The sequence below is a fragment of the Macrotis lagotis genome, chromosome 8 (assembly GCF_037893015.1).
Source record: "Macrotis lagotis isolate mMagLag1 chromosome 8, bilby.v1.9.chrom.fasta, whole genome shotgun sequence".
Taxonomy (NCBI): domain Eukaryota; kingdom Metazoa; phylum Chordata; class Mammalia; order Peramelemorphia; family Peramelidae; genus Macrotis; species Macrotis lagotis.
Window position 1 is genome coordinate 102,613,359 of NC_133665.1, and position 24,212 is coordinate 102,637,570.

At 40.3% G+C, this 24,212-nt stretch overlaps 1 protein-coding gene across 22 annotated transcripts in view; it reads left to right on the forward strand.

Moving 5' to 3' along the window:
• OBSCN (obscurin, cytoskeletal calmodulin and titin-interacting RhoGEF) overlaps positions 1–24,212 on the forward strand; it is a 342,539-nt gene that overhangs the window by 259,378 nt on the left and 58,949 nt on the right. For 20 of the 22 annotated variants that reach the window (XM_074197796.1, XM_074197800.1, XM_074197799.1 and 17 more), the window contains 2 exons: positions 704–809; positions 20,972–21,193. In XM_074197796.1, the coding sequence (XP_074053897.1) occupies positions 704–809; positions 20,972–21,193 (328 nt within the window). Of the gene's footprint in view, positions 1–703; positions 810–9,452; positions 9,496–13,860; positions 20,935–20,971; positions 21,194–24,212 lie in introns of those variants that run through there. The other 2 variants (XM_074197816.1, XM_074197801.1) reach the window with 2 other exon arrangements.

Here is a 24,212-nt window from a genome sequence, read left to right on the forward strand (position 1 = left end):
AAAAGCATAAACTAGGAAAGGAAGGAAGCCATCATTTATTAAGCAATCCCTATGTGCCAGACTCATAGGATATACAATGGAGATCAATCATATTAAAATACTGTGCTCATGTATGGGTTAGCAGTTAATCAAATAACTGAGAACTAGAGTGGTTATGTTAGGTTGTAAGGTGGCATCATAGACTTGGAAAATAGGAAGATTCTTTTTTCCTAAGTCCAAATCTGGCCTCAGACACTGCTGTGCAACCTTGAGCAAATCACTTAACTTTGCCTCAGTTTCCTTATCTGTAAAATGAGCTGGAGAAGAAAAATGGCAAACCACTCCAGTGTCACTGCCAGGAACACTCCAAATGAAGTCACAGAGTTGTATAAAACTAAAAACTACTGAACACCACAGCAGTAAATGATATTTCTAGATCTCCACAACTATATCATGACTTGAAAATGTCTATGGTTGCTATTGGGACAAAGATACAGATACTGCTAATTCTATTGTGCTTTTGTTAACTTCATTTATAATTGAGGAAAATGCTAAATTTCTTGATAGAGGTCAGAGAATATATAAAAGTATCATAATTTTTGTCCCATACAAGCACATGGACCCCTTGAAATCTACCCCAGCACCCTTTGGATGCCCATTTGATCCAGGTGAAGAGTACCTGTCTTTGGCCACTTTCTTACATGTTTCCCTTGAATTTTTACAGGTGTCAAACAAGTTAGGATCAGCCCGCAGTGGAGCCGAGCTGTTTGTGCAGAGTTCTGCCTTACTAGCCCAGGAGAAGAGAGGACAACAGGCTATCACCATCGAAGGTAGGATTCCATAAGTATCCTGCTGAACTCTCCCTCCCATGGGCTGCAGGAACAACTGTATTCTGCAATTCTCCTATGAGTATCTCTCATGGGACAGTCTCAACTATGGTGGAACATAGGGTCCCTCCCTACCTCCCCCCAATATAGCCAACTGTGTCCAAGCCTACCTGTGCAGCTACAAGGTTGGAGCTCAAACTAAGTCTTTATTGAACTGTTAGACTCTAGGTGCTGTGGCATAGGATAGGATTGGAACAAGGAAGGACTCAGTTTTGGTTTATAATATATAAACTTGGGTTAAAACACACAGACACACACACACACAGACACACACACACACACACCACCAGTGGTAGACAACAACAATGTCACATATAGTGAGTGAGCAAGGTTTAGACTGCAGGCTTGATGTCTGCCTGTGGTGCAGTATATCCATCAAATTTAATTCAAGAAGCAGTCTACTGTGACCAGTCAAATGAAGAAAGGCATCCTGGAGAAGGGGGCTCTGAGTTTCAAGAGGGAATGAGGCTAATAACTGAGGAGATCAGGAAATATCTCATATTTAAGAGGGTACCTGGATTAGGCTTTGAAGGAAAATTGAGATTTTATCAGGCAGAGTTGAGTGCCTTCCAGATAATGGGAGACACTATGTATATGCAAAAGCACCAAGAGTACTTGGAGTAGCTAGAAGACCAGTATGACTGGAAAAGAAAATGTATGAAGAGAAATAAGGTGAATTTAAAATGGAAAAGTTGGTGGGTACTGGATTGTAAATGGTTTTAAATGCCAGACAAAGGGAAATGTTGCAGATTTTATCTGTTTTGGGGTGACATGATCATATTCATATTTTAGGAATGTCTGTTGGGCTGTTGTCTGGATGGTTTGGAGAAGGCTAAGATTGGAGGTATTGGAAGTTATTGAAAAAACCTCAGTGAAAAATAATAAAGGAGTTGTTGTTGGGGGATAGCATTAACAAGAATTGGAAACTTAACTATGAGAGTTAGGAAGAAGGAAGAGTCACTCATGACTCCAAGGTTGTGGAGCTAGATGACTGGAAAGATGGTGGTGTCATCAACAGAAATGAAGAAGTTTTGGGAGAGAACAAGTTCTGATTTGGACACATAGAGTGTGAGCTGTTATTGGACATCCAAGTAGAGGTATCCAGCGGGCTATCAGTAAACAGGCAGCTAGATGGTAGAATGGATAGAGTATCAGAATTGCAGTCAGAAAGACCTGAGTTCAAATGTGACCCAAGCACCAGCTGGGTGAGTCATTTGATCTCTCTTTGTCTCAGTTTCTCCATCTGTAAAATGAGTAGTACCTACCTCACAGGGTTGTTGTGAGGATCAAATGAATTACCACTTAGCACAGTACCTGGGAGTAGGTGCTCAATAAATATTTATTAATTGATTGATTGACTGATCAATATGGACTTGCAGTTATGGGAGTCATTTACATGGAAATTATAACTTATCTGATGAGAACTGATGAGATCACCAAAGGAAAAGTTATAGCAAGGTTATAGAAGAGGTTCCCAGACAAAGCCTGAGGAGATCCTCCTAACTAGAGGGAAGGAGGAGGAAGGTGACCCAGAGCAAAGAAGACTGAGGAATGGTCAGACAGACAGGAGGAGATTCAGGAAACATGACAGGCAGCATCACAGAAGCCAAGGGAAGATCTAGGAGGGTTGGGAAGAAGAGGAAGAAGGGTAGAGCTCCCCCAACAGAAAATAACTCCATTCATAGCAATATGAGGTTAGCACTCAATGGAGGTTACAAACAATAAGCTAAGGCGTTGAGAATAGAATGAAGTAAGTGTGGGGCAGGGGGAGTCAGGGGAGGAGGACTTCATATTTGTCCCAAACAGGAAACCCATACACACACACATACATACCAAATTACCATGATGGCTGGGTCTAAGAGTGGAAGAAGGGATTTAATATTCAGAACCTATGACTGGGACAGTCATGAATAGGAGTTTCAGATGCAGTCAATGAACATTTCCTAAATTGCTGCTGTGTGTAGAGTACTAAAGACATTAAATATAATTGTTGTTGTAGAGTTTGGTACCTATTAGGGTGACTTCTTTACAGGGGAATCCCACTGATACAAAATTAGGACTTTGCCACTTTAGGCAGCTGCTATATTGAAAAGCAAAAACAGAGCTCCAGAGAAATAGAGTGAGCATATTGTCTATATAAAAGGAAAAGTCAATTGCTAGAATCCACAGGACTGCTCAAGAAAGGAAACCCATGCAGGGAACCTCAGTGAAAGCCCTTGGGCTGCATGAGAACTATGGGTACTAGAACCATTATATAGGGAAGTCTTCAAACAAGGACTAGATGACTATTTGTAAAGGATATCATACAGGGGAGTGTATAAGTTGAATTGGTGACCTGAGGTCCCTTTCAGTTTTATGATTCTATGAAAATTCTATGCCTTTGAAGGATGTAAGATCCCTAGTGCCTCAAATGTTCTAGCATAGGCTTAACCACCTAATGGGTTTATCAAAGTTCTTTCTATGTGAGATTGGAAATTAAATTGGATGATCCTTTAAGTGAGTTGTCAGGAATTCACTAAAGACAAACTCTGTACCCTTTTCAATTAGTTCTGGGACTATGGCCTGATTCCCCATATTCCAACATCTCTCTCTTTGTTTTTCATTTGACATTTCTCTTCCCAAGATGATCTCTAAAGAAACTTGAACTTTGTCATCATAAGAGTGTCCAAAAATGGCCTGGGTTGGGTCTAGTGAGTTCCCCATCACTCTGGAGGTGTGAAGCTTCCAAGTGAAGGCTGGATAGCCACTTGTCAAGGATGTTGGAGAGGGGAATGTCAGAAAAGTTGAAGCTCTGAGATCCCTTCCAGCTTGGATATTCTAAAATTCTTTGATTCTGTAAGGGCAGTGGGTTCATGCTGGGGTTTTTGAAGGATGGGGACGCTTTGGACAGAGGGAGATGTCTTCATGGACAAGATGGAAATATGTGGAACACATAGGAATAATAACAACTGAAATTTATATAAGTATATTTAAAGTGTGATAGACATTTTACATAGATGATCTCATACGATCCTCAAAATATTACTATGAAGTAGGTGCTGAAGGTAGCCTCCCAATGAGAAGAAGCTAAGGCTCAGTGAGTGCCTGTGTTCACAGGGGAATAAGTATCAGAAGTGAGATTCGAGCCTAGATTTGAGTCTCTACTGACTTCAAGACAGAATTTCCCACCACACTACACTGCCTTACTCCAGTTAAATGAATTTGAATTTGATTGATGAGCAAATTTAAGAATTACCCTGGGCAAGTCCGTTGCCCTTTCCAGACCTGTTTTCTATTCTGTAAAATGGGAGTCTTGGACTAAATGAAATCTAGTCCTCTAAGGTACCTTCCAGCTCTCTCATTCCTATAACCTTCAGCCCTTCTTTAGGTATCTTATTGAATCAAATACTTGTGCCCTTGCATTTTACTCTCCACTGACCAGGAGCCCGTTTACCTGACTTTATATTGGGTTAGTGCCTTATGGAAGCCAGAATTTAGCTCTCTGACCTCCTTTAGTCTGTACTTGACCACCTCCTCAGGCTACTTGCAAAAAAAAAAAGGAAATTACATCTGCTTGATTAACACAGAGAATGCCCATAAATGTGGTCTGAGATCGGGTAATTCACAACATATAGAGAGCATCCTTTGTGAAACGTTTCCATGCCAACCCCCTTCATGGCTTGGATGAATCCCACCGCCCATCTCTCTCGATGGCCCTGTCCCCAGCATGGGGGACAAACACTCATTTCACACTCATCTCCCATTCGCTGTCACTTCTAATTTCAGATCCCCTGAGCATCTCGGAGCTCAAGCTGAGTGCTTTTAGACCATGTGATCAGAAGCAGTGTCTGCTGGTGATTCAATATAGTTAAACACTGGATGGTAGATTTATGATCAGTCTTTTTAAAAAGAATTTTTAAAACTCAGGCCATCGGGAGGGCAGCAGGAGTCACTTTGAGAGGGACTTTGCCTAACCAACAAGGTGGAGACACAGCAGTTGACATCCCTACAAAATCCATCTAGGGAAGGGTGTTTGATGGGAATAATGTGGTTTAACCTTTGGGAGTGGCAAGAATACAGCACACCCCCACCAACCTCATTTGCAAGGTCTAACTGGGGGGGACAATGTCCTGTGCAGATCATCATATATTGTTGTCTCCTGTTTCCAATGCATTACTCATCTCTGTGTTTCATAATTCTGTGTGAATAGCTGGTTTAACCCATTAACCCAGAGGGATCTGTGGCCAAGGATGGAATAAATTCCTGCCTAATCTTAATGCTTCAAGCATATTAACCTGCATATCAAGAAACCTGCTTTGCGCAGCTGCCTTCCTTGATTGCCAAGAACACTGAAGTGACGAACTAGGGGCAAGATTCATTCATTTGTTCACTCATCCAGTAAACATTTATTAAATACTGGTTGCATGGAAGGAACAATATTAGACCTCAAAGAAATTATAGACTATAGATAAGATAGGCTACTGTGCTTGGGAAACTCAGAAATCTAGACAAGGAATAAGACACACATTATTGTGCTATATGATATCACATGAAAAGTGCATTAGAGATTTGTTCTCTACTAAGATCAAAATTGTCAGCAGGAATGAAGAAATGGTTTTGAAAAAGTTCAATCAGTGCGTTGACAGATCAGGGACACAAATACCTTGATTCTACTTCTCACATGGGCCCAACTTTCAATTACAATTTTCACTCAGTGTCTTAAGAGCATTCTACCCAAGTTAATCCTATCCTTCAGAGGCTCCCAGCATGGTGATTGTTTTTTCTAAAATATATGATTCAGATATGACACTTAATTCAGATTCAGCCCTTCAATAGTAATTACTTACCAAAAAAAAAATCTAATGGATTGTCCATGCTAAGAAACAAGGCTTGGAGGTGGCTAGGTGGTGCAGTGGATAGAGCACTGGCCTTGGAGTCAGGAGTACCTGAGTTCAAATCCAGCCTCAGACACTTAATAATTACCTAGCTGTGTGGCCTTGGGCAAGCCACTTAACCCCATTGCCTTGCAAAAAAAGAAACAAGGCTTAATCCCGATGGCTAAGTAAGAACAGACCTATTGCTAACAATCCAGCATCTATTTATCCCATGTTATATATGTCCAATTATTCCTGGGTTCTAATGATTGGAATTGTTCAAATTACATATTATCATTTAAGGAAAGATACCAAAAATCCATGACCATCCAAATATCATTGGATTACATTGGAGCATAACAATAGTTTTCTTGTGCCCCACAGCATAGCAACAACACACAAGAAGAACCTTATAATCTATAAGTTAATGATTAGCTTTTTAGAAGGGTATTAATCCTATAAAGTAAGCACGGAGAAGGAAAGGTACTGTTTCCAATGAGCTGATTTTAACAGGGAGATACTGTTTCCAATGAGCTGATTTTAACTGTTTCCAATGAGCTGATTTTAACAGGGTTGAGGAATAGAATGAAAATAAATAGGATCCTGATTTTCCATCACTTAAATCAATGGGTAGAAATAATTTACTGGGATCAGAAAGGTAGGACAGTTAACTATAGATGTAAGCTAAGCCTTTAGGAAGACAACTGTCTCTTTCTTACTCTTGAGTCAAAAGATAAAAAATCCAAAGTATCATCCATCCTTTTTTTTTCTTTTCTTTTAAAAATGGGGGAAATTCATGCCCTCTGACATAGTCCTGCCTTAGAGAATAGGCAGTAGCCTGATGAGAGAGAGAAAAGAGGTTGCCAAGGAAACAGGTGTTGCTGACTGTGGTACAGAACCATTATCACTCAATTATTTGCTCTTCGACGTGCTCAAGATCTCAGACAGCTCACAGCCTGACCCAATACACAAGAACTCCCCAAAACATATATTCCACAGAATGACATAGAAATTTACTTAGAAAAACACCCTTCACTGAAAAAAATACTGTTCTTCCATGAATAGATCTCACCTGGTATTCTCCCTCTCTCCCACTCCAAGAAAAAAAGCTCTGCAACTGCATTCTGAAAGAAACAAGAATCATAAGATTGAACTCTGCTTTTTGTCTATGATTTAGAGACAGCTTTAGAATGGAGTCCTCCTTAATGGGATAGGTAACCACTTCTTTCCAGCACTCCTAACTCATTTACCCTGCTTCTATGATGATGATAGCTTTTTCCCACTGATGTAGGTGAGGTTTTTATCAGGCTGATCTTAGACCTTAAAAAGGGAAGAAAACAAGCCTGGCAATTTGACCTCCTATTACCTTTCTCTGTCCCTCTTTAGATTAAAAGCTAAAGTGTATGTGTCAGGCTACACTTCCAGGCCTGTTGGTCTCCTTTAGAGGAGCCAGTGAATTTTAACTTTGTATTCTGAAGCTTTCACCCACAGCAACTTGGAAGTTTTTAATACAGATTTTCTTTGAAACTTCCATTAATAGTCTTACCTGCAAACTCTGGTAGGAACTACCAAGCTGGAAAGGCTCATATTTCATTTGACTAAGTTCAGAGACTCCTCATCAGGAGGCCACCAGAGGACTAACATTTTCGGCCATAGCAACTCATAAAGCCATCTACTAAGGCATGGAATGTCTACAGTCTGTTTCAGTGAAGGTTGTAACCATGTCCATAAAATTCCAGATCTGTAAAGTGTCTTTTCCTTTGGAAGAGAGTAAGCCTTCCAGATACAGGGAAGGGAACATCAGTTCTTTTCTTAGGGAATTTTTCTGCTACTGACCTGAAATGTTCAGAGTGTTCATTGTTCTTAAGTCACCTTTACTGCTGAAAGGAGAGAGGAGGTCTTAACTTTCTTCTTACCTTCCTTCCTCTCTCTAACCTGGGACAAAATCATAATGAAAATTAAGAATGGTAAGAAGAGAGGATATGTAGCCTCCTATATTTTTCCTAGAAGACTATCCCTCCTCTACAACTGTCTTCTTCAGTTTTTCCCACTCTACACTACCTAGTAGCTCCCAGCAAAACCGAAGAATGAAAACTGAGTAAGATGAAAAATTGACTCTATCATATCTACAAAATCCTAGGCCATCAGAACTGGAAGTGCCCTTACAAGTTATCTAGGATTGACCATAGTATCCAAAATGTAGAGCTGCAAAGGATCTCAGTGGCCTTTTAGAACAACTCGTACATTTTATAGGGCCAGAGAGAGTTTTGCTCAAGGTCACATACCTAGTAAATTTATTCCACCTTCTATATAGTTAAAGTTTTTCTGTTCTTCTGGTTAGTCAGTTGAATTCTCTAGGGCTTCCCTGAGCTAGATTCTTATTTTCTGCAGGGAAAATCCTTCCCTAGAGAAACTCTTAATTCTGTTCTGTTAATAGTAATTTCTCTTAGTTGAATAGTATTCTACAATTTACAGTGTGCCCTGAGGTACATTATCTGATTATATCCTCACAACAGCTTTATTTATCCCTGTTTTATAGATGAGGGATCTGAGACCCAAAGAAAGGAATTTGCCAAAGGCTATATAGCTATCAAGTGTCCAAGCTGGGACTCAAACCCAGATTACCCAACTTTCAAACTCAGTACTTTTTTTGTAATGATACCATTTTAGTCAGGTACCATACTTTAGAAGCTAGACCAGCTTCTCCAAAGAGAAAAGGGCCTCTTGTAGATAGCTCTTTTTTTTTTTTTTTGACTTGTGCTTTTCCAACTTAGAAGAAAAATACCTGGATTATGAAACTAAGAAGAAAAGATCCTTTATCTGTGCCATTATGTTCCCCAGAGGCCCTGAAAATGCATATAATATCCAAATGAGGACTTTTAGAATGCAGAAGTCAGAGCTTGGAGATAACTTAGAACACGGAATGTCACACTTGGAAGGGGCTTTAGAACATAGAATGTTAGCATCTCAAGGGACCTTAGGGCATAAAACTCAAAATAATAGAACTGGAAGATACCTTAGGGTATTGAAAATAAGAATCCAGAGAGAACTTAGAACATCAAAGATGAAAAGGACTTGAAAATATAAATAAGCCACCCCAGCATGTCAAGAATATTAGAAGGGACTGTGAAACAAAGAATATCATAACCTGGAAAGAACTTAAAACATAGAATGAATGAGATAGAAGATTTAGACCATAGAAAGTTAGAGTTTAAGATATCTTAGCTTAGAACATAAAACTTACAATATTAGAGCTAGAAGGGGTCATCTAGTTCACGTACATGTGCACCCTCACTAGTTCTATAGGTGAGGAAACTGACGTTCAGTGAGATCAAATTATTTTCCCAAGATCACACCTATTGATAGTAAGTTAGAGAGCTGGTTTGTGAACCCAGGTTTTCCTAGTCCCAGTCCAATGCTGTTTTCCCTGGACCACATCATGCAACTCTGACACTTAATGATTTATGCTTTTCAGAGGGCAAAACTGTGAAGTAGATAGTACAAAGATTATTGTTCTCATTTTGTAGATGATAAAAGAAGATACAGGACTAGTTCCACATCCCAGGGCTAATCCATATCAGAGTCACCTAGGAGCACTTTAGAATTAGAAAAGCATGACTAGGTTGACCCAAGCTTTCCCTCCAGTGTCCTTGGATCAACTTAACAGTTAGCTCAGTCCTCTTAGCTTTGGCCTTTCTTTAACCCCTTGCTGTTCCTACTGTTTTCTTTGTAGTCACCGAGCAAGAGACTAAAGTGCCCAAGAAAACCATCATCATGTAAGTGTGGACGTTTTCTTCACCTCGGATTTTGCTGTGCTGTCTTGTCTCTGCATGTTCACTAACTTGCCTGCCTTCTCCCCCTGCCAGCCTTGCAAAGCTCATGCTACTATGGCCCAGTGATGTTTTAGGGCAAAGCAGACCCTCTAAGAGCCACCAATTTGCAGGGTGGAATTCGGCCAGAAGCTTCCCAAAGTGACCCAGGCAAAGAGGAAGGGTGCATTGGCCAAAGGCATTGTCCTCCTTATCATGGAATCTAAGAATTACACTATATGGTCTGTACTCTCATAATCAGGTTCACTTAAAATCACAGAACACTTTATCTCAACCTTACAAGTACTCAGAATCATGGAATCTGGGATTGTCAGAACTAGAAGGAACCTCAAAGTCATCTAGTCTAGAGAAGTAAGACATGTGGCCTATAGGTCAATTCCCCAGTGAGACCAGAACCATAGTAAAATGTAATTAGAGGGGTGGCTAGGTGGTACAGTGGATAGAGCACCGGCCCTGGAGTCAAGAGTCCCTGAGTTCAAATCTTGCCTCAGACACTTAATAATTACCTAGCTATGTGACCTTGGGCAAGCCACTTAACCCCATTTGCCTTGCAAAAAATGAAATAAATAAATAAATAAATAAATAGTGTAATTGGGAAATATTTAACAAATAAATAAAAGTACAATATAAATTACATTACATTATAAAACTTATTCAAGTTGTGGCCAAAAGGAATCATTTTTCCTTGATTAATAGCTCCCATTTCTTTTTGAATTTGGCAGCTCTGATCGAAACACATATGTGTGCACATACATACATTACATATGTGTGTATACATACATAAGCACACCCATATGTATACATATATATGTTCCATATGCCCCAACAAGTGGTCATCCAGCTTCCATTTAGAGCCTCCAGTGACAGAAAGTTCACAACCTCCTGAGATGATCCTTTCTACTTTAGGATAGCTCCAATTGTTAGAAAGTGTTTTTCCTTATGTAGAGTTGAAATCTGTCTCTTTACAACTTCAGTTACTTTCACAACTGAATGTATCTATTACATCACTTTAGACTCAAAGAGAAAATTATATCTTAGGGTCCTAGAGTCATAATTATAAAGATCATCTAATCCAGGTCCATTTTACAGAGAGGGGAATTTCTCCTCTAAGGCCTAGAGTGGAGAATTTCTTGCCTGGAAGTGATGTGAGTTAATGTTGAACCAATCACATTCTCACTCCATCTCCTTTGTGACCAAAAGCACATGTTCTTGAAATGTCCCATGGTCATAGAACATTCTTTCCTTTTTTCCTTGAGGAGAGGAGAAAACCAATTCAATATGGTTGTCCATTGCCCAGTCAAACTAAAACTGGCCACATCATTATTTGGAACATAAAAAGGTCTTTGACTTGGTTGCAATGATAGTCTTGGACTTAGGATCCCATGGGGTTGGTTATTGCTTCCAAAGCTCTTTGAACTTTAGATTTTCTTAAAGGCTGGCCCCTTTGGAGTTGGTGGTCATATCATTATATTCTGAAGAAATAGAAGGGATCTTAGAAATTATTATTAAAATAGATATATTTCAACATTCTATAGAGAAGAAGGTTCAGACCCAGAATAGGAAAATGACATAAATCAGAATCCTACATCATCAGAGCTGAAGAGGTCTTAGAATCCTGAGTATTGGGCCTGAAATTATCTCAAAATTCATTCCATCTAGCCCTTGAGTTTTCAGAGGAAACTTGAGACCCAGAAAGCTTAAGCAACTTACACTAGATTATCAATTTTTGTTGTTCAGTAGTTTCAGTTGTTTCCAACTCTTCATGACCCTATTTGAGGTTTTCTTGGTAAAAATATTAGAGTAATTTGCTATTTCCTTCTCCTGATCATTTTACAGGTGAGGAAAATGAAGCAAACAGGGTTAAGTGACTTGCCCAGGGTCCCACAGCTAGTGTCTGAGGCAAGATTTGAATTCAGAAAGATGAGACCCAGTGTACTGTACTACCTAGCCATCCACTGCACTGCCCAGTTGCCCCAAGATCATCAATACTTAAAAAAAGGGACTGATTATGTTGAGTCATCCTCTTACCCTACAAGTTCCTGGGACCAAATAATCCAGTGGGAATGCCTGAACCTGAAGGAGGCTCTCAGTTATTCCTTTGGGTATAACAGTCAAACCCAGTCAGTTCAATTCAATTCAACATGAATTTTTTTTAGGTTTCTGTTATATTCAAGACACAATACTAGGTATTGGGGATAAAAAGACATAAAAAGGAAAACAGTTCAGAAAGCTCACATTCTACTGAGAACCTAATTGAATTTTAAGAAAACTCAATTACATTCAGCAGTTATTCAGCACCTATCATGAGCAAGACCATTTGCTCAGTACTGATCATATAAGAGACATGCAAACATATATAAACATATGCCTACAATATACACATATAAAATCATAAAACTGAGGCAAACAGGATTAAATGATTTGTTCAGGGTCATACATACATAGGCAATTCCTGCCCTCAAGGAGCTTTTAGTCTACTGAGGGAAGGAGGAACAAAAGTTATACACAGATAAATAAGTGAAAGATAATTTGAGAAGTTCAATAGCATTAATTATTAGGTGAAGGAGACAGTCTTGTCTTGGATAAGGAAAGGTGTGACCTGAGAGGTGGCATCTGAGAAGAATAAAGGTGAAGGACTGCCTTCCAGACATGGAGCCTTCCTTCCCTCTGATGTCCATTACACCATCAGTAATAGTGATATCTCAAATGCCAAGGTTATGAGAAGTCTCCTTTCAACAATTAAGTTTAACTATTAAGTGACTACTGTAAGTAAGACATATGCTCTGTCAGAAGCTAGGGATACACAAATGAAACAATCCTTGCTCTCAAGGAGATTACATTCTACTCGTGAGCTGATGATGTTGACATTGAAAATTACTATCAAGGAAGGAGGAATCTTGGGCACGTAAATGAAGAATCCAATTGTATATATAGATTGCCTATTTTAATCATTTTGAACATTTGATTTGAAACTATTCATAGCAATTTGTAGAAGCACTGAAAAAATTGAATCTAAGAGCATGTAAGATCCAACCACTTGACTCTCTTCCTATTAATTTTTTATATTAATTTCCATTTATATTGCCTAGTGAAGGCACAGAGGTGGCAAGGAAAGCAAGACTTTGAACACAGCTCCTCTGATTCCAGGTCCAGTGTTTTTCTTCCCTATTATGACTTCTAATAGGGGCCAAATGGTATACAACCAATTCTTGGTTCCTCTTCCAATGTTATTTTAAGATTTAAAGTATTTCCCCCACAGAAGCTGTGAGGTAGGAATTACTGTCTTCATTTTACAATGAAGGAAACTAGATATCACAGTGGAAAGAGCACTGGCTTAGGAGCAGGAAGAACTGAGTTTGAATCTTGCCTTGGACACTTTGTTATTGTTCAGTCTTTTCAGTCATGTCCAACTCTTTGTTTTCTTGGAAAATATATTAAAGTGGTTTGCCATTTCCTTCCCCAGCTCATTTTACAGATAAGAAAACTGAGACAAACAGGATTAAATGATTTGTTCAGGATCATACAACTAATAAGCATCTGAGACTGAATTTGAACTCTTGTCTTCCTGACTCCAGGCTTGGAGTTTGGATTTTATATGATTTTATATATCCACTGCCTTACCTGGATATCCCCTAGCTGAATAACTTTGATTAAGGTACTTTATCTTGATTTCCTGATCTAGAAAATGAGGAGGGTTACAGCATTTGATGGTTCCTTCTAGCTCAAAGTCTCTTATCCCATGATCCTATGAATGGAGTTAGAGAAGACTGAACAAGTGTTCATAAGAGCTGGATTGAAATCTTGGTTTTGACATTCACTAGTTGTATGATTCTCAGCAAGTAATTTAACTGCTCTGTTTCTACATCTGTAAAATGAGAGATTGTGCATAATCAGATCCTATCCAACTCTGACCTTGTGTGATTCTTTGATTAAATGAGTCTTCTAATCATTTATAACCAGCAGTGAGGAAGGGTGTGACAGAGAGGAAGGTCCAAATACCTATTCTTTCCAGAACTGTATAATCACTCGGCATTGAAGCCACCAAATTGGAAAGAGCTGGACTGTGAAATGTGCTGACCATAAGCTATAAGAACTGCAAAATGATGTTATACATCTAACAAGGGTTTTAACAAAGACTGCTTGTAGAAGTGGGAGTTCTGTATGTCTTGGGAGTTTCTCAGTACATGCTCTGCTCACCAAACTAACATTTCATTTGTCAACAATGGCATGTTTGTGTTGATGGATGAGGGACTTAAGAAAGCCTTTTTCTGTCTCCGTTTCCTGCTTCCTTGCCTGCATGTTCATCAACAGAGAAGAGACGATAACCACAGTGGTGAAGAGTCCCAGGGGGAGGCAACGGACATCCCACAGTAAATCTCCCTCTCGCTCACCTTCCCATCGCTCAGCTGCTCAGACCTCAAGGCCCAGCAGCACACTGACCCCAGAACCACTTTACTCTTCAGCAAGTAGGCAACAGGTCCTGAGGTCAGAGTCTGAGGCTGTGAGGACAACTGTCATCCCCGAACTGTATGTCACTGAAGTTGGGGTGCACCATGCAGCAGCATCCAGAGCTACCACTGTGGAAACCAGAGTGGAAGAACAGAGACCTAAATGGGTAGAAGTGGAAGAGATCATTGAGGTCAAAGTGAAGAAATCTGACCAGAGGGGTGTGTCTCCATCTAGACCAGAGAAGGACCACTCAGGAGTACTAACCTTCACTCTTCCCAGCTCAAGGTCTAGGCCTTCTCCTGAAGAAGATCCCAACACAAATAACTCTAACAACACATTGATGGCCCAAACTAAGTTTTCCTTGTCTAACAATGACCTCTCAGATAGACCTTCTATGATGGTTGGAAAAGAACAGGTGAGAACTCTGGAATCGACTGAAAACCTCAGCTTTCCCTGCAACTCTGATGAACTAGGTGACAATACCCACATTGTTGACTCTGCAGAAGGCCAGAGCTTCCTTTGGGAGAGAACCAGAAATGATCCTTCAGCAACTGTTTTCCCAATAGAGGCCTGTGTTGGAGAGTCTCTTGTGTTTTGTTTTGAGACTGGTGATTCAGGAAAACCTGAAGTTGTTTCTTCCCCAGAAAGCCCTCAACTGGAAGCCCCTGACCCCAATGAGTTACCCAGCTCTTGGGTTGCTGAAGAAGAAATTGTTGCTGAGGAGGACTGTGAGAGTCCTATGATAGAGGAAGAAGAAAAAGAAGAAGAAGAAGAAGAAGAAGAAGAAGAAGAAGAAGAAGAAGAAGAGAAAGAAAAGCAGGAAAAGGAAGATGATAGAGACACCATTATAACTGAGCCAGTAGAGCAAGATGTAATTGATATCCAAGGTCGTGACACCAAAATCCTCACTCACAATGGCAAAGTATTGACCTTGGCAGATCTTGAAGATTATGTTCCCCAGGAAGGAGAGACCTTTGGATGCAGGGATCAGCTCCCCACCACCACTGATGACAAACCCTGTGAAATCTCTGTGCTGCAGACTGAAATCAGTGAACCTACCATTGGTCAACCCATCTTGCTTAATGTGGGTCGGCCAGTGTCTCCAAAGCCTCCTCCAGGTTTCTTCAGCAAATTCAAGGAACATGTTCCTCAGAGTGCATTTTTGTCCGCATCTAGGGTGATGGGAATGCAGACCATGGGTCCCACCAATATCTCCTTCCATGTGAGTGAGACACATGTGGCAACCACACCTGGACCCCGCCCAACAGGTTCTACACCAATAAGCATAGGTGCTTCTCCCCAAAACCAGCCTCCCTTCCCAGTGAAGCCATCTTTCTGTACCAAAGTCCAACACTCAGTTGACCACAGCCAGCCCAGCTTCCGGACGGAGGTGTCTGCTCAGACTGTCAGCTTTGGTACCGTTGGTGAGACAGTCACACTGCACATCAACCCAGATAGTGATAATACTTCTCAGAGCTGAGTATCCCTTATACTTGGCCCCCCAGACTCCAAATTGATTTGCAAAACTTTATTTGAAAGGGGGATGGTAGGGGAGGGCCATCCAAGAAAGCACTGAGGAATGGAATTGGGAAAACAGAGTGAAGAATGTCCATATGAGACCATAGAAGGATGAGGACATTTCCAAGTATCAATGGGAACACTCCAACTCTACTCATGCAATCAAAAACTACAAAGCTTCATTTGCAGCCAGTGCACATCATTCCATAGTGAAATGAGGAAAGAAGAAAAGTAACCTTGCACAGCTGAAGGACACCATGTTTGTATTCCAAATATATACAGTCTGTATGTGTTGCAGGAGACAACAATAACTTTCTAAGTTCTCCCCTGGAAAGAATTTGAGGGCAAATTCTCCCTTCTAGCTGTGCCAAGGAGATCAGGGCATCCTCATTTAAGTGTCAATCAATCAGTAGGCATTGACTGAGTTCTTTCTCTATACCTAGCCTTATCTCTTGCTGACTGTTGCAAAATTTCATGCTGTTTACTTTTCTGTTGGCTGAAATTACTCCCCATCACCTTGAGCCAGCATGCCAAAGCAAAACTGCCTTTCATGAACCTCTCAAGCTCAATATGTAGCTAAATGACTGCCAGGCTTGAATCCATTCATTGTAGTATGATAGTCTTCCTCCATACCTCTACAGAGTGAAAATGGACATGGTTGCTCTTTTAAAACACTTTTTCTTCAAGGCGTCAATGCACCAGTATAGTCTAGTGAATAGTAGAGGGCCTGGGATTCTATTCAGTCTCACGAAGTAACTTTTGGTGGGTAACTCAATCTTCATGGGCCTCAGTTTTCATGGACAGTCACTTTGGCAGTGAATTCAACCAATAAGTGCCTTTTGCTGGTTTCTTTTTTCACATTAAAAACTTTGCTGTGAAGGAAACTAGGACATTAAGAATTGCTAAGAAAACTCTTCTGATCAAAGAATATTTAAAGAATTTAAATGTGTGAGAAGTCAAAATGAATGGACATGGTTCCTCCCCCTCCCCCTTCCCTAAGGTTATGTGTCTAACAATTAAAAAAAAACAGTTATGTTTATCAGTAATAACACAGTTGCTACCTGACCCAGCATTATGATATAGAGCTACTTATAGGTTTATTGGCAAGGATTGAGAGACTCTTCTCTTTCCCTGTAGTAAATTAGACCAAGACAGATTCTGGCTAATCCCTTAAGAGTTCCACATGGCTTACTGTACCCAGAGGCAGGAAGGGAGTCATCCTCATACTCTATAAAAGTCTATTTGACTTTGAGCACATAAGACTCATCATCTGTCCCTTATCCCTCGACTAAGATGCCAAAACCAAAAAAAAAATGCCTCCTGCCTTTTAGCTAGAAGGTAGAAGGAATTCCCTGGTACATTTTAATGAGTGTTCCTGTCTATGTTCCGTAAAATATTGTCTTAGCCACTCTTTCTAAGACTCACTCAGCATGGCTGGGACATTTGGTCTGATGCTTGGGAAAAGTATCCATTTCAAACATCTTATTTCATGGATCAATAGTTTCATCATTGGGGATAATCCTTCCATTTGCACAGATTCCTAACAACAATATACAACAGTACACAAGCTTCGTGAGTTGACATGGCTGAAAGAATCCATCTCGTCGTAGCCAATCCTCTGAACTTACTTAGGCTAACTCTGACAACAAATATAAAGTTTGTTGCTGGGCACAGTGTTACTAACCACACTGCTCAATGTTATTTCCTACAGGCCTAAGCCTGTACAAGAGTACATCCCAATTTCTGATCTGTCCCAGGGAAAATCTATCTTCTGCAAACATCTAGGCAGATTAGCATCACTGTCCCTTTGCCTTTTGATCACAGTTGAATATTAGCCCAGGATGGCTCATACCAAGGAGGCTAGGATGAAAGGAATTCTGGGTGGGTAGCTAGGAAGAGATCATTCTTTATTTAATTTTCTTTGTACAGTATGGTTTAAGTGGCCTTGGGACAAAAGTAGGAATATGGAAATGGTCCCCAAAGGTTATAGATCCTTCCCCTTCTCTGTTTCTCTCTTGGATTAGTGACAGGGAAGTTGGAATCAGATTCTCCATGGCACTTGGAACATGGAGCAGCAAGGTAGAGTAATGCTTTGCTTCAAAATGTAGCCTTGTTTACTTATTGCATTTATTAACATGAAATGGGGTATTGATACAACCACATGCCCTAGGCCAGTATAAAAACAAAGCAAGTTTCTTGTGAGGTTTAGAGGCCTCCTAAGTGATTTCATACTTGTGGTAACACTTCATATAATTGTAAAATCTTGGGCCTAGAAGAGACCGCAGGGGAACTAAGCAAGAATCTCTATTACAAAAATTCCCGACGTACAGTCGTCTGGCCTCTGCTTAGAGATTGTCAACAACATAGTCTAGTGGAAAGCCCCCTTCTCTTAGGTGCAGAGTCTTATCTCTGCTGTTGATTCCTTAAGCCATCTCAGATAAGTCCCTCCCCACCTCTGAGCCTCAGTTTCCTCATCTGTAAAATGAGGGTAATAATACTTGCACTACCTACCTCACGGGGTTGTTGTGAGGAAATCACTTTGTGAACTTACAAGTGCCGTAGAAATGGAAGTTGTTTTCATTATCATTAATTATTATTATTATTATCATATTATTATTTCCTGAGGCAGTCCATTTCATTTGGGGACAGCTGTTATTTTTAGGAAGTTTTTCCTAGTATTGAGTTGAAATCTGCCACTTCCCACCCCCACTCCCCTCAACCCCCCTCCTGGTTTTCCCTTCTGAGGCCAAGCAGAAAGAATCTAACCCCTCTTCCATGTGACAGCCTTTCAGATACTTGAAGAAACCTAAGGGGATTACTCTACAATGGGACTAATAAAAATGGAAACTATGGGGGGATGGGGGTGGGAGCTCTGATTCCCAGAAGCCAGAGCACAGGTCAAGGGAGAGGAGAAATTTCAGCTTCTGGAAGAGAGGGGGAGGGAGGAGAGAGAAAAATACAAAGATGTGATCTGATGCTTGATCTCATTTCAATAAATGTCTTGCATCCTTTGTCATTGTTTTTGGCTCTTTTCCTGATTGATCTCTCCACAGAGCAGCTGCTACTCCCAGCTGTTCTTCAAGTCACAGAAAATGTTGTTTCAGCCTCAGTCTAAGCAAAATGTCTCACTCAAGTTTCCAACATTATCCTAATTTTCCTACATCAGTCCATACATAGAGATCCAGGGACATGGATTGACATGGAGATGAAATACAGATGGAGAATAGGAAAAATCCACCTTGGTCTAGTGAAAAGGATACCGAGCTTGGAGTCAAAAGACCTAGGTTTGAGGTCACTGTGTGACCTCAGGAAAGTCATTTTTCATCCTTAACTGACTCAGTGAAATAGAGTTGATGATACCCATATTTCCTTCATGAGATAGTTGTAAGAGAGCTGTTTCTGGAAACACCATGGGTATGTGAAAGGTTATCATTTTATATTCTCTTGGCTAAAAATAGGACACTAAAATCATCTAGTCCAAGGATGTCAGACTTTTAAAAGAAATGGGACCACTAATCCTTATATAAAGATCCCTGTGGGCCATATATTCAATTAGCTTTACATTTTGATACTAATGTTTTATTGTGTTTTTATTAAGTGTATTAAATATTTCCCAATCACATTTTAAGCTGGTTTGGGCCAGTTGAAAGTGGTGTGAGCTATATGGAATCACTGGCCAAGTGTTTGATCTCTTCTCTCCCCAAGCCTTTGGCTCAGGCTTCCACATAAATAATATTAGACTGAGACAAGTCTTCCCAATTTTAAGATTTTCCAGTTCATTTGGGCCTGATGTAGGTAAATTAAATGAATTGATTGATTTTTAAAAATCAAAAGGGGTGGGGAAGAGTCCTATATATTTAAAAGATGGTCAGCTGGATGGCTCAGTGAATAGAGCAGAGGACCTAGGTTCAAATATGATCTTAGTTCTTTGTAACTCTGATTGCCTACAAAAAAATAAAAGATATATTCATTTAAGGAAAACCAAAAATCAGAAAGAGGAATCAATACATGAATAAGCAAGAAGTTAATAAACTATTCTATGCTAGGCACTAGAGATCCAGATGCAAAAATTAGTCAATACCAACCCTCAAGGAATTTACATTCCACATAGAAGATAAACGTGTTTAGAGAAAAACAAATATGAACTACATTCAAAATAAACAGTAATGGCAAGAGACAATACCAATTCCAGGAATCAGAAAAGCCTCATAAAGAAGGTGGCTCCAGTTGAATATTAAAAGGAAGTAGGGGTCCCAAGAGGCAAAGGGGAGAAGGGAGAGCATTCTAGGCTTGCCTGGGGAGCAGCCGGCAAAAAGGTAGGAAAGAGGGAGAGATGTTGTGTAGAAGGAGGGATAAGTATGAATACCAAGGATACAATGAGAAGTAAGGCTAGAAAGATAGGCTGGACCCAGGTTATAAAGGACTTTAGAAGGGTTTCTATTTTATCTTAAAATTGGTGGGAGTAAGGGGCAACTAGGTGGCACAGTGAATAGAGCACTGACCCTGGAGTCAGGAGGACCTGAATTCAAATTCAGCCTCAGACCCTTAATAATTACCTAGCTGTGTGATCTTGGGCAAGTCACTTAACCCATTGCCCTACTGAAAAAAAAAGGCAGTGGGAGCCACTGAAATTCCCTATTGGGGGCAGGGAGAAGAAAGACATGATCATACCTTCTCTCAGCATAGGAGAGGAGGTTCAGGCACATATTACCTGGAGGTACCTGTGGGAGCAATAGAAATTAAATTCAATTAGCAATTTAAAGGAGATCTTTGGTCATGCCTACCATGGCTAAACATTAAGTTGGAAGTGGAGACAGAATGTGAAGTTTATTTGGGGCAGATTGAGCCTCATTCCTTGCTGGAAAGCCATATCTTCCTGGTGATAGCTATACCAGGGACTTCTTTCCTTTAATGTGTTACCCTCACCAATCTTAGACTTTCCTGAGGAAAAGGGAAGAGGGGTGAGCAGGGGACTGGGAAGGACTTGGAAGGGCCAAGGGGCTTCACCTCCCTATTTGGCAGATTGTCCTGAACCATGTGAGAGACCAGAAACCAATGTTCTAAGAAGGCTCACTACCCTATGAGAGGCCAAATTTCAACAATCTGGCTGAAATAAAATTGGATGGGGAGTCAAGAAATCTGGGCTCCCTTTAGCCCAGCCCTGAGGACCTTTTCTGTTGTAAAATGCCAGAGTCTGGACAAGACATTATCTAATATTCTTCTAGCTCTAAGACACCATCAGTCCTTGTAACTTGGGTTTCATTTTTCCATCTCAGCTCAGCCTCAATGAATCATCCTTTGTGACTCTAGGAAGTCCCTGGCCGTTACTGTGGCCTTGGTTCCTTCCACCTTAGAATGAAAGAGGTGACTCAGTTATCCCTCCAGTCCTCTTAGGTCCCAGTGACCCATCTACTCAGAAGGGAGGGCAAACCAGAGTTCTTATTGTCATTCATAGGAAGGGTCTCATCACAGGCCCAGCTGGAGGAGTCTGTCCGGGCCTCACTTGAACGTGCTGATCAGGAGATCCAGACTGCCTTGAGGAGGCTGGTGGATGCAGCATCCCTGGGCCCAAGCTCTCAGGTCCTTCCACCCAAGATCTCTCTTCCTTTGGACACCGAAGGCAGACCTGTGACTGTCCAGGAAATAGGCATACGTACCCAGAGTGGGAGAGACCAGGGTAGGTCTTGTGGGTCATGGTAAGAGATGTAAAGAAGTGAATGACTAGGGCCCTGGCAGGATGTTGACCCTGTTTGCTCTGGGAAGAATAGAATACTAACCTTTGTGTCTGTATGTATTTGGATAACCCTATGGCTAGCAGAATCATCATTCTTCTAAGACAAGTTAAATGTAAGGTGATTCCAGAGCATCATCTCACTTCCTACACATCATCTCATTGTAGTCTCACAAAGTCTGAGGCCCCCCAATACACTGCCAGAATGATTCCCATTTTATAGATGATAAAACTCAGCTGGTATTATTTTCTTAGGGGAGATCTGGAAAGAGGCTATGAGTTTGGTCTAGGTTCCATTCACTTTACCAATTCATTACAGACATTTATCAAGCACCTTTTGCATACAAACACAAGAAATCTAAAATAAATGCTTTGGGTGTATTAAGAGCAAGATCCCTTTTCCTTTCTGCCTTTGGATCTCCAACACCCAACAGAGCATTTTACATATAGTAGGTGCTAAATAAATGTGTTCTAAATTGAATTAAATGGATATAACACAGATCCAACTCTCAGAAACTTTACAATTCATATAAAGGAACAAGTAAAATCAGGTCAACCTCCGGTTTAAAATCTTCACTAGCTTCCTATTGCCTACAATAATACAAATTCCCTACCCTGCCATTTAAAACCCTCTATTATATGGTCCCTTTCAAGATTCATTTCACATTTCATCCCTTCATATTCTCCACATTCTAGCCAAACTGACTTAATGACTATTTCTCAAATTGGAAATTACATCTCCCACCTCCACTAGTGGAATGGACTTTCACAGCTACTACCTCTTGTGTTAAGCTATTCTATTCCATTCTATTCTATTCAATTCCATTCTATTCTCTCAGTCATTGGTACTTTCTGACTATTCAGTTTATCTTACATTATAGTTGTATTTTCTCCAGGAGAACATAAATTCCTTGAGGAAAGGGACTTTTTGGTTTATCTTTGTATCTCAAGCAGCTAGTACAATACCTTGTACATTGTAGATATTTCATAAAATGTTAGTCATATTGAATTGCTTAAAGAAGAATAAGTACTCAGAGAACTCTGATACAAAGGACTATGAGAAAGTGAAGCAGAGATAAAGTGTGAAATGCTGGGGAAAATAGCAAGATTGTCCAAGGGATATAGGGAAGGATTTATGGGGTAGGTAACTCTTAGAATGAGGGTCATGAAAAAAGAGCACAATTTCAATGAATGGAGATGGCAAGAATTAAGAAGTAATATCAATGGGCAGAAAGGTTAGGATTGAAGTTTACGTTTATAATTAATAGAGTTAACTTGGCTGGAAGTTTTCCACAGTTTCCTCAGAAACTTCTCTTGGGGTATCATTCCTAGAGTCAAAAATATAGGGAGGACCTCAGGTAAAGACCTAGCTTGATGAGGAGCTCAGACTGAATTCCAAAAGAACCAGGGTCTCAGCACCAAGACCTGACTCAAAGTTGAAGGAATGTTCCATGTGTGAGATAGCTTCTGGGTGTAAACCTCATTCTCCCACTATCACCTTCAAACCCACCATGTCAGAAAATAATGATGCTTGTGCATGTGGGAACCCCAGCCTTTGGCCTGAGCTCCCTACCACTATAACCCCCAGTTTCCCAGCCTTTAGAAAAGGAACATTGTACCCCTATCATCACAGGATCTTGGAAACACAAACCACCCAATTTCTTATACATTTTGCTATCTGTTCATCTAATCCCAATGATTTCTCTTATAGAAGAAGTCTGCTTCCCCTCCTACCTTTCACCATATTCTCCTTGCTGTCCATCTCAATCTTGTCCTTCCCTAGTCCCCTTCTATTACTGCCCTTCCTTTCCAGTGTGCACTCTGAAAGATAACATTTGATTGTTAACAAACTTCCTTTCATAATTCTTCCATCTTCTAGAGGATGGAGAAATCTTGTTCTATCTGGAAGAAAAAAGTTTTCCTTGACATCTACTCTGCCATTTGCTTGTTCTCTCACAATCCCCAACACACTGAACCAAGAAAAGGACTTAGTATATCCCCTACTCTTCACTCCCAAATCACCAGATTTTCCTCCTGCCACCATTATGCAGCAACTTCTTTATCTTGCTAACTCCATCTGTCTGCAAAATATCTCTGTAAGATCCTTATTACTGTAATCTGCCAAACTTCAAGAAGCCCTTCTTCCTTTCCCAAGGGTTTTAGTATCTGTCAAGATAGTCTTTCTTTCCAAATCAAGCCCCTTCCCCCAAAGCTTCACCCTTGGAGACTTCAATGTGCACAATGATGTCCCCTCAAAATGCCTTGGTCTCATTTCATTAACCTACTTAACACCTACAAGTTCACCAGGGGAGGGAGGGAGGAAGGAAGTTAGGAAGGATGGAAGGGAGGGAGGGTAGGAGGAAGGAAAGAAGGATGGATAGGAAGAAGGAAGAGATGAAGGGAGGAAGGAAGGAGAGAAAGGAAGGAGGAAGGGAAGGTAGAAAGGAAAGAATTAAGGAAAGAAGAAAAGGCGCTAGGACAGAGGTATCAAACATGTAGCCCACAACACTCCAAGAGCAGACCAAACCAGATTAAAATGTAATTGGGAAATAATTAACAAAATAAATAAAAATATACTAAAACAAAATATGTAGTTTTTCAAAGACAATATGAAACCTGAAGAAATCCTTATGTACAATCCAGTGGCCTCTGTTTCTATTTGAATTTGAAACTGCTACTTCAGGAAAATCTGAATGAATAGATACCATATTCAATGAGTGGTGGAATCAAGAAAGGCTTCATAAAGGAGGTAGCCCCTAAACTGGTCTTTGAAGAAAAGGAATTATTCAGTGGATAGAGATGAATACATTTTTCTGGATGTGGGAGATGACCTTCATAAATGTACAAATGTAGAAGAGGGAAATTTGAGACCTGGGGAAAGTATATACTACAGTTTAGCTGGAACACAGAGTACATGAAGAGTTCTAAAGTAATGATACATGGAATCTTGATTTAAAAAATCAGG